The sequence below is a fragment of the Anabrus simplex genome, chromosome 1 (genome assembly GCF_040414725.1).
Source record: "Anabrus simplex isolate iqAnaSimp1 chromosome 1, ASM4041472v1, whole genome shotgun sequence".
NCBI lineage: Eukaryota > Metazoa > Arthropoda > Insecta > Orthoptera > Tettigoniidae > Anabrus > Anabrus simplex.
Window position 1 is genome coordinate 1104930890 of NC_090265.1, and position 12176 is coordinate 1104943065.

Genomic DNA, 12176 nt, shown 5'->3' on the forward strand with positions numbered 1-12176 from the left:
TACCCTAACTAATTTGGTGGCGTCCCCCAGGCGGATCACCAGACCTTGGGCTGTGCCACCCTACACTAAACAAACAATATCTACTATTTCACCCTTAAAACTACTTAACTCTATAAAACTCTAACTTGTATGGTGGCGCTGCAGAGGCAGATTTCCAGACCATAAGCAGCACCACCCTACACAAAAACTAATACACAATAATAAAACCCACCTACTTTAATTTGTTCTGTACAATTTTTTTTTTTTTTCAGGCTAGTATTATTTAAATCATAACTGTGGTCTCTTAATTACAAACATATAAATAATGTACTGCTGCACTGAGGACATTTTCATACATAATCCTCAAATTTGTGCTGAATTTAATGACTGTATGAGTTTATTCTTGGGTATTTACAAGATCTGTAAACTGAAAAGACAGGAAACAAACCTCTAAGGATGCAACAGCCAAATTTCAGTGCAAATGCACACACTTTTATGTTTGCAATGTCATTGTGAGACAATATTTCTGAGTCCTAACATATATTTAACAATAAGCACTTATCACCTGTTCCACTTTACACAGCTTGTCCACATAGCCCTGGTATGCCTTCATACAATCCTCAGCCAAGTGAAGATGAGTTGAATATTTACTCAGTTCCTTCTGATACTGTGGCATCTTCTTGATCATAGTTGACAAGTCTCGCATCGATTGTTTGTCTCCTTGCGGCATTCGCTTGGAATCAATAAATTTCTTCAGGTTCTTTGTCACATTTCTGAAAAGAAAAAAAAAAGAAAAGAAAATAGATGCTGAAAGGAAATTCTTACAAAAAACAAGAAAATCCCACAGGGGGTAGCTTTCCAAAAATAAAGAATAGTGCGAATAACAGACTTTAAATCCCAATTAAAATTCATGATATTTATTTTTAACCTATATTGTCTTCATAGCTATCCATAGTGGATTTTCTCTCTCTCTCTCTCTCTCTCTCTCTCTCTCTCTCTCTCTCTCTCTCTATGACTGCAGGATTTCAAAGATGCAGAACACCGCTACCAGGGATCATTTTGAAGTGTTACCTAAGTTGAACCTTTCACAGTGTTGCAGTTTTCAATGATGCACCCAATCTTTTTTTTTTTTTTTTTTTTTTTTTTTTTTTTTGCTAGGGGCTTTACGTCGCACCGACACGGATAGGTCTTATGGCGACGATGGGATAGGAAAGGCCTAGGAGTTGGAAGGAAGCGGCCGTGGCCTTAATTAAGGTACAGCCCCAGCATTTGCCTGGTGTGAAAATGGGAAACCACGGAAAACCATCTTCAGGGCTGCCGATAGTGGGATTCGAACCTACTATCTCCCGGATGCAAGCTCACAGCCGCGCGCCTCTACACGCACGGCCAACTCGCCCGGTGCACCCAATCTTCTGGCACCAGCAGGCATTATGTACGATTGTGTCTCGAGACCAGAACAGATGTTGCCCCTAACATAGGCGTACAGTATATAATGCTATGGGAGGTCTTGGGATTGCCCAGTACTGTTTTGGTCCTAATGTAAGATGGAAATGTCCTCATTTAAAAACCACAGTCTTTTTTTTTTACATGCACAGTGAAACACTGAAGAAGTTTGTATCATTTCCCACATACTGGCTTTTGTGCAGGGAGTGACTCAACGCGCATTTGAGCCAAGCTCAAGGTCACCAATGAACCAAAATTTCAGGAGTTTTGATAGTTCTCTCCCCCCCCAAATTTGCTTTTGACTAGTGACAGGCAGAATGAAATATAATGCTTCTGAGAACTTCTAAGAATTTATACATTCAGAACCATATCACAAGTTCAACATAACATTTAAAAGTCATTGTACCGTAGGCCAAGTACAAGACTTTCAGAAACTTACTACAAACAGTACACCGATGTAAAAATGACAAGGGAGGATTAAAAAATAAAAGATGGGATAATGACTGGAAGGTGATTGGGGATTTAAAGGAGACTAAGGAGTGGGTATGTGGGAAATTGTGAGTGAGATTTCTAGATCCTAATGGGTGGGTAGGAGATAGGGATCTGCGCTCAAATGGCCTTCACTTAAACCGCAGTGATACATATATGTTAGGAAATTTGTTTAGAAGGTATATAGGGAGGTACATTCAGGGATATGCAGTGGCCGAGGGAGCGGTGATAAGGGTGCAGGGAACTGGAAGACAAGTAGGGATGACATAAAAAAGTTAGTGCTCAACTGTAGAAGTATTGTAAAGAAAGGAATAGAATTAAGTAACTGAATAGATATATACTGTACTTACCAGATATTGTAATAGGAGTTGAATCATGGCTGAGAAATGATATAATGGATGGAGAAATATTATCACGTAACTGGAGTGTGTATCGTAGAGATAAGATAGGAATGGTGCGAGGGGGAGTATTCATTCTGGTGAAAGAAGAATTGGTAAGTTACGAAAAAGTAAAAGATGACAAACATGAAATTCAACGTGTAAGGCTCATCTCTAAATACAATAGGCAACTTGATGTCTTTGGAGTGTACAGACCGGGAAAGGGTAGCACTGACACGGATTCAGAATTATTTGATAAGATAATCAGCTACGTAGGAAATGACAAGGAAAGAAACGTGATTGTAGCAGGTGATCTCAATTTACCAAATTTCAATTGGAAAGTTAATGTGAACGACAGAAACATGACCAACAAATGGCAAATAAGTTAATAGTATGGGAGGGCAGCTGATTCAGAAAGTGATGGAACCAACTAGAGGGAAGAATATTCTGGATATGGTGCTGGTAAAATCAGATGAGCTCTATAGAGAAACCGAAGTAATAGATGGTATTAGTGATCACGAAGCTGTTTTTGTCGTAGTTAAAAGTAAGTGTGAAAGAAAGGAAAATATTAAAATTAAGACTATTAGGCAGTACCACATGGCAGATAAAACAGGCATGAGGGAGTTTTTAAAAAGTAACTATGATCAGTGGAAAACAGTAAATAAAAATGTAAACAGACTCTGGGATGGGTTTAAAGCAATTGTTGAGGAATGTGATAATAGGTTTGTACATTTAAAGGTGGTAAGGAATGGTTAAGATCCACTATATTATAACAGAGAAGAAAAGAGACTAAGAAGGAGGTGCAGGTTGGAAAGAAATAGTTGTGGAAGTGGAAGTGGTTGTGGAAGTAAGGAGAAATTGAAGGAACTTACTAGGAAATTGAATCTAGCAAAGAAGTCAGCTACTTTGCACCACAACAAGATTCAATTTACCTCAAGATACATTCTACAGCTCTGACATCTTTTAAACTCCGCTCTGGACTTTTGAACAAAAATTCCCTCGGCGCAATGTCAATCCACATCATCTAGAACCTAACGGAAACTCTGGACTTTGTTTATATCTTATTCAACCAATTTAAATGTGCAACTCCATCAACTAGAGCTGTTCATTCTATTTGAGATAATAATTGATACTACTATGTTTTTAAAGATTTTATTGTCACTTTTTAAATAATTTTGTCGCATACCACCGTTTCTCTTTCATATGTATATCATTTTCACCCAATTTTAGGCCATTATTTCATATTTCATTTCACTACATCAATCTGTTTTAGCAATATAATTTACACTTGTCATGGCTTGGCTGATGATGGTTCTTAACAGAACCAAAACTAGTACCTAATAATATTGTAATGTTATTATAAACATTGCAGGATTAATATGTATTGAGATGGTGGAAATAATTTTTTGTATTTACTTTATGTGTAATTTCAACTCAATACAGAACCAATTATGAAGTTTATAACCTTAAATATTAGAATAACTTACTAAGGAAGATGTTCAATAAATTTCCAATTTCTTTGCAATCATTTAAGAAAAGGCTAGGAAAACAACAGATAGGGAATATGGGCGACTGCCCTAAATGCAGGTCAGTAGTGATTGTTGTAGAAGTGATCATGTTGGGCACTTTTGTATCAGATGTTCATTATTCATTAGATTACAGAATTCAAAGCACTTGTAACTGACTGTTGGGCTTGGCATTATTTAGTAGCGTATTTTCTGATGAGCATGGCTGATCAAAGTTGCTGACCTGAATAAGTTTCCGCAGTAAAACAATTTAAAATATTGAGTTTTTTAATTCGTGTAATTTTTGTAGGTAGGCGTTCTGTAATACCAACATAAATGGTCTGTTATTGGACATTATAAATTTTCCAGCTATTCCTGGTTGCCAGTGTTTCACCCCAGTGTGCTAAGTCGAGCTCATCATTTGGTAAATAGCACACCCACCAAGACGCATGGCTAGCGCATACCATGGAGGCCGCTGCGTAGACTATTTGGAGCCACTGGCACTGCCAATGCACCATGAGAGACTGTCTCATTACCAAAAATTGATGCCTGCCTGGCCATCAGATGATATAGATGTTGATTCCCATGGGGAACCTGAAATATCTGTCCCGAATGAGTAAATTTAGCCAGGAATGAGTTAGCTGGAAAATTTATAATGTACAATAATAGACTATTTATATTGGTATTATAAATTTATTTATTCGGGACAAATATTTCAGGTTCCCTATGGGAATCAACATTTATATCAGGTGTTTCGTAAGCCGGCTCCATGGTGTAGTGGAAATATTTGTCCCGAATAAATAAATTTATAATACCAATATAAATAGTCTATTATTCTACATTATAAATTTTCCAGCTAACTCATTCCTGCCTCCCAGCCGGAGGCCCAGAGTACGATCCCCAGCTACGTATTTTTACCCGAATATGAGGGCTAGGTCCACTCAGCCTACACTATTAGAATTAACTCAACAGCTATCTGAGGGTGAGATGGCCACTCTGATCTAGAGAGCCAGGAATAACGGCTGACGGGATTCGTTATAGTGACCACGCGTCACCTCTTGATCAGCAGGCTTTCGGGCTGAGCAGTGGTCGCTTGGTTGAACAAGAACCATTCGGGTTGTAGTTTGCTTTTGTTTTGTTTTGGAGTGTTTGTAAGATATTTAATCATTGTGATGTTTAGCCAAATTGTTGATGGTTTTAATTCATTTCAGAATTTTCCGTTTTCCCATACTGTACATGCTTTTTCCATGGTCCCTCCAAAAACGTTCTCCCAATCCACTAAGACTTCAACCAAATAACTAAATCCAGGCTGAAATCACAGAAACCAGCCTACAAGACTGCTATATAAAGTTACTAGCTGATGTACCCGTGCTTCGCTACGGGATTTTCAGAAAGACTGACTTTGTGGTTTTCCTACCTGAAGTCAACATAGGTCATTACAAAAACGTCAGTAGGAAAGTAGCAATTAAAAGCAATGTTATCATATAAACTACTCGATCAAATGAAAAACTGCACATTTTCTCACTTTTAACGAACAGCACTGCGGTGCCGATCTATGATATATGCACACTGCTCATTCCAATCAATGCCTCAGAGTAGGGATTGAATAGCTTGAATGCTTTGATGAACCAGTGTGTTACGTACCAGTAGTATCAGAAAATTTATGAACCAGAGGAATGGCATGCTAAAGAAGAAAGTTATATAACTCCCACCTACTTCCCGCCAATATTTGGGCAGGCTATTGCACTCGGTACGACGGGGCGATTTGGCCATGTGGTTAGGGGCTCGCAGCTGTGAGCTTGCATCCGGAAGATAGTGGATTCGAATCCCATTGTCAGCAGCCCTGAAGATGGTATTCCGTGGTTTCCCATTTTCACACCAGGCAAATGCTTTGGCTGTACCTTAATTAAGATCAAGGCCACTTCCTTCATACTCCTAGCACTTTCCTATCCCATCGTGGCCATAAGACCTATCTGTGTCGGTGCAATGTAAGGTAAATTTTTAAAAAATACTCGTTACGCAGCAGTAACCTTATCTATCGGAAATGAGTGACAACAGAAGACACAAAGCACATAACAACAATGGTCAATGTAATGTTATTGTTGATCAATTTTATGAGCTTTCTATATTGTAGGCCTTCACATTTAGTTTCCTTTCGACTTTGTGATATTAGGGTGTCTTTTAAAATTCTTTATAGCGTAGACTGTAGTTCCTTCTTCTCTGACTTTACGTACGAATTTTCATTAAATTCTGTTTACACATTTTCTTGTGACTTGGCGTTGATATGGACTTGTTAAGAAAAATCCAAATTCATTAACACATGGGTGACGGGCCCCGAGAAATCTCTTAGTACGCTCGCCAGCGGTAGGTGACGGGCCCCGAAAAATCTCGGTTTTATTCACAACATTGTTTTCGGTCTTCCTGTGACATCTCTTGATCATATATTGAACTATTTCGAACTTGCACATTGAGTAGAATAAATCGTAGATGTGTATCTGCCACTTTCTTTTTATTCACGGCCTCTTATTCTTTGATTTAGTTTCGAAACGTCGACTTTCTTTCTGCCGGTTCAGTCAATGACAAGATGGAGCGCCCGCGGAATACGGTGTTAGCTGACGACGATAAGAATTATATGCCGATGATCGTTCAAAATGGATATAGTGATAATGAATTAGTGGAAACTGAATGCGAGAGTGATGGTGGAAGTGATATTCAAGCCTCTACATGCCGTAATTTACATAGTGTGTTTATTTATTCAAGTGACTCAGATGACGACAACGATGTAAACATTAATCATGGGTTGTTGAATTAACATGCATTTGCTTGCTTATCTTAGATATGTTGAAGTACTACTAGGGGCATTGGTTGAGTACTCATACCAACTTTAAAAATAAAATCTTGACTGGTTTAATATTTACGTACATTTTTATAATCAAGTGCACCCTAGTATGCTTAGTAGAAAGATGTCCGGTCCACAGGGTATGTGACAAGCTCAAGCATCCGGTCAGCAATGTGTTAATATCTCTGTGATAATAGCCGGTACGTTAACAATGTATAAGACATAAATGATCGGAAATTTAATACTAAATAACTTTAGTTATGTAGTATTTATATCGATACGACCAATAATAACATGAATATCAATGGCTAAATGGTTAGCGTGCTGGCCTTTAGTCACAGGAGTTCCGGGTTCGATTCCCCTGGCACAGGGACTGGGTGTATGTGTTGCCTTCATCATCATTTCATCATCACGACACACAGGTCGCCTATGGGAGTAATATAAAAAGACTTGCACCTGGCGAGTTGAAGTCCTCGGACACATCGCAGCACTAAAAGCCATACACCATTTCATTTGAGAATTTAGGCCTTCGCATAAAATACCATTTCACTCAGCATGAATAAAATTATTTATAGTCTAGGTTATAGCGACTTATTCCCTGAATTTGTATACCGATTTTCGTTAAGATACAACCACTAATAACATCAATATTTCAGAACTAAATTTTTGGCCTTCCCCTAAACTACCATTTTTCTCAGCCTGAATACAATTATGCATGGCCTAAATTGTAGCGAGTTATTCTTTGACTTTGCCTACCGACTTTCGTTAAGATACGACCACTAATAACAAATATTTGAGAATTAAATTTTAGGCTTACCACTAAACTACCATTTCACTCAGCGTGAATACAATTATTTATCGCCTAGATTATAGCGACGCATTTCCCGACTTTGAATACCAATTTTCATTAAGATACGACCACTAATAACATGAATATTTGAGAATTAAATTTTAGGCCTTCCCCTAAACTACCATTTCACTCAGCTTGATTAACATTATTTATAGCCTAGATTGTAGCGACTTATTGCCCGACTTTGCATACCGATTTTCATTAAATTCTCTTCAGCCGTTTTCTCGTGATGTGTGTACAGACAGACAGAAATTACGGAAAATTAAAAAGTGCATTTCCTTGTTACTGTGGACACGACTGATACAGAAATACCATCCGTTTTAAATTCTGAGCAATGTACAGACAAAACTCTTATTTTATATATATATATATATATATATATATATATATAGATATAGATTTCAACTCTGTTTGACCCCCAAAATATATGGAAGGATGAGTGGTCTAAATCTCTACCTTGTGGTCTGATTGAAATCCATGACCCCACCATAAAACAAACTGGATTTCATATCGCTTGGGCTACCTGGTCACGACTGAACAGAGTTCAATGAGGCACTGCCTGAACCGGTGCAACCTTACATCAGTGGAGCTGGATAGACTCGCCTCATTGTGACTGAGGATATGTAGTACAAACCATTAAGCATATCGTACAGGAGTCCCCCTACATATGTACCCTGGGTCTTTGGAAGATCCTCATGCAGCTAATCCACAAGCAATTGAATGGATTAAATATCTACTAATCCATATTTAAAGTTAATTTCATTTTGGTCCTAATGCTGTAAATTGTATATATAGTACATATTCTTTTATTCTTACTGCCTTGTATGAATCATATGCTAACAACAACAACAACAACAATAATAATAACTGAGAAAGATATCCAAAGTAGCACACAGAACTAAGTAAAGAAGGTATCGAAAACTGACTTAGACTGGGCTGTAGGAGTGAGTAAGAACATGACAACTGACTGTCAAGCATTTGCAGATCTTGTAATTTTTCCTACTACATTGGCATAGCTGCAGAACAGATCAACTGACCCAAAACACAAGATCTCTTTCAAGAAAACTGAGTTCATGACGAACATCAAGCCAGTGCCTACAAAGTTAGCACAGGAGAATACAGAAGGCAAAGAAGTCCAAATACCTAGGCTAGTAGATAGAAACTACCATATCTGTAAAAGCAGCATTCATATCCAGGATCGATCAGATTGAAATGGCATAACAACGAACCAAAGACATCTACACTAAATGATCAGTGTCCTACAATGTCAATCTGAGACACAACTGTATGGTCAATCAACCAGAGGCCCTCTAACAACAGAATGCCTCACGATGAATAAGGAGGGTTTGGTAGAAAACCTTGAAGTCAAGGAAAGGAAGATCCTGAGGTAAGTCTTGGGCCTCTTCAAAGAAAATGGTTAGTACAGAAAAAGGCAAAACCATGAGCTATATTCACAGTTGGAAAAGATATCGAACATCATTTGAAAATATAGTCAATTAACACAAATGAGTTCAGATAGATAGTCCAATCATATCTTTGCCTACTTTCTGGATAAAAAGACCAAAGGAGCTTGGTTCATCAAGGTGGAAAAGGACTTACAATAATAATAATAATAATAATAATAATAATAATAATAATAATAATAATAATAATAATAATAATAAGTGGGTGGCATTAGTGGTTTAATACGCTGAATTATGTTTATTTATAGGCTGATTCGTGTACTTTGTGGCGTATTGAGGTGTATAGTGCCCCAGTTAATGTTATCTATCATACCTGTGCTCCCATTATAGAAAATTTTCACTAAATAAGTGTGCTGAATTTTTGCCAAGATGACAGCCATTTTGATTTATATTGTTCAGCGTTGATTTATATGTCCAGTAGCTTTAAGTGTATACAGAGAAGCTACAGATAAACCAACGACATCTAGGCGGTAATTCCAACATATTACTAAGGTAGCCGCTTGTTATCATATAAGTGTTCTGTGTCCATTAATCATTCAACGTCTCAATTAGGCTATGTTCTCAATATTTTTGTTTCTCTCTTCTAGCCATCTTTAACTCTCTTTAAATATCCCACTATAAAACCAATTCATGATTTGCATTTACAAGACGAAATAATTTACACATCCCTACTTTCTGATATATTCTACAGTTTCATAGTAATAATGTCTATGGGCCTAATAAATTATCATCATTGACAAATATAATCTGTAACTATATTATTGAGGTTATACATCCTGCACTATGGCTGCAAATGACACCAATAAGAGTACCACTGATAACAAAACACAATGTCAATTTTGCGGGCAAATGTATAAAGGCCTTAAGATACATATGAGTAAATCACAACCAGAGCAATACAGAGCCTGCTTGTTGAATCCATCTATGACTACATCTAGCCAGTCTAAAATTCCACCTTCAGATCCTATTCCTATTTCTAGTAAAAATGATCAGTCAATGAAGTTGGAAATAACCTCTGATCAAAGAGAGCAAAAAAATAAACCTTACCACGACGAACTGATTAAATGGCTAGATATTTTTCAGCATGAATTGAGTGATGCTGAATTCAATGAACCAGTCACTAATTTTGTAAACTTCCTTGCCACAGCTACAGACCTACTGCCAGGTCCAAAGAGTCCAGTTACTAGATATATTGAAGCTCGTAAACGTGGCACTTACAAAAATAACAACCGGCAGTATAAAACCTCCAGTAACCGACAGAGATCCTCTAAGAATGATCATGAACGTCGGAAGGCTAAATTTGAGTATGAACTGACTCAATATGAATATTTTTACGAAAGGAGGAAAGCAATTAGAAAAATTTTAAGTGGCAAAAGAACTAATAATTTGAAACTAGAGAAAGATGTTGTTGAAGGATATTTTAGGAACAGATTTGAAACTCCTAATGATTGCATGAGAGATTCCTATATCGATTATAAGAATGATACCTTAGATGATACAATTTCAATATCTCAAGAGTTAGTTTTCTCTATTATCAAGAGCATAGCAATTGACACTAGCCCAGGTCTGGATAAGGTTTTATTGAAATCTGTTTATGATCCACTTGTTGCTAATACTTTAGCCCATATCATCAGAAGAATATTTGAAAGTGGGTTCATTCCTGAGGTTCTTAAGGCAGCAAGGACTGTTCTTATACATAAAGGCGGTGAAGAGAATGATCTGTCCAAATGGAGACCGATTAGTATTTGCTCCATTATTCGGCGCATATTAAGTAAGATCCTTGATAAAATTGTAAGGGAATACATCCCTTTGAACCAGGTCCAAAGAGGTTTTGTCATGACCCCTGGCTCTTTCATTAACGTGAATATTGTTGATGGCATTTTACGAACAGCTGTAATGAAAAAGATTTCAGGCTGCGTAGTATTCCTCGACACCAGCAAAGCGTTCGATAGTATTGGACACAATCACTTAAAGGTGACAACAGAGAACTCTATACTACCCAGATCCATTAAGAAGTTACTAGTCAACCTTCCCACAGAAAACACAACACAAGTTCAAACTGCTCGTGGTCATACAGATAAGATAAACATCAAATGTGGAGTGATGCAAGGAGATCCTATTTCACCTTTCTTATTTAACTGGGGTATAAACCACATCCTTGATGAACTCACAGACATCAAAGTATCAGAAATGTATGGTTTTCAATCGAGTCCTAACACTGTACCTTTAACATTCCTATGCTTTGCCGACGATCTGGTGATCATAGCTAAAGACCAAGCAGCAGCTTCAATCCTAGTCACTTCTGTCATAAATCTGCTTCAAGAAATAGGTTTGCATATAAATGCAGACAAATCAAATGCCATTATTATAGAAAATGGTAAACTTCATTCTGATGATATCGTGACGGTCTCTGGAAACATTAGAAGTATAAATGATAGTGAAGAAATAAAATATTTAGGGGCAACTTTCAGACAGACTTTAGTCTTCAATGAACATCAGGTACTTGAAAAATTGAAAGCTAACTTAGATCAGATTACCAGGACTCACTTACTCCAACCGCATCAAAAATTGACTGTAATAAATCAGTTTATTGGCCCTACACTGATATACCCCTTCCAGACTGTTTCAGTTGAGAAAATTCCCAAATCAAGTCTGTTAAAAGCCGACAACATTATCAGAAGCGCCCTTAAAGAAATTCTACAACTTCCGAGTGACACACTGACCAGTATGATCTATTCGAGCCACAAATATAAAGAGTTAGCACTAATGCGCGCTACTTGGGAAGCGTACCTTCAACAGCTGAACATCAATCTTAAGCTAGAAGCTGTGAATGATTCGCATGTACATGCTGTTCGAAATTTCACAGCAATAAAAACTCGCTGCCTATCTGAACTTCAACTCAATGAAGAGACATCAACGAAATCTGTTAGACAACTGCGCAATATACTTAGAACACGCGAATTTGAAGCTTGATGTGCATATCCACAAAAAGGAAGAGGTGTTGAGTTATTTGCTCAAGTTCCTGCTGCTAATTCTTGGGTTACCAGAAGAGATGGTTTAACTTGTTTGGAATGGAGGGAAATGTTGAAGATGACCGCGATGGTTGCACCAGTACGTACTCTGCTGAGACGTTCTACCAGCACAGGCCACTGCAGACACTGCAGTGAGTATCCTCCTGACCAGTTTGATGTGATGGGTTTCCACTAAGATGATTTTGACAGTGATTTCAAA

At 37.6% G+C, this 12176-nt stretch overlaps 1 protein-coding gene across 3 annotated transcripts in view; it reads right to left on the reverse strand.

The window, feature by feature from the left end:
- Nucleotides 1–12176, reverse strand: part of Rop (Syntaxin-binding protein Rop) — a 341037-nt gene that overhangs the window by 97480 nt on the left and 231381 nt on the right. For all 3 annotated transcript variants that reach the window (XM_067137314.2, XM_067137313.2, XM_067137315.2), the window contains exon 8: nt 545–752. In XM_067137314.2, coding sequence (XP_066993415.1) covers nt 545–752 — 208 coding nt within the window. The remainder of the gene's footprint in view (nt 1–544; nt 753–12176) is intronic.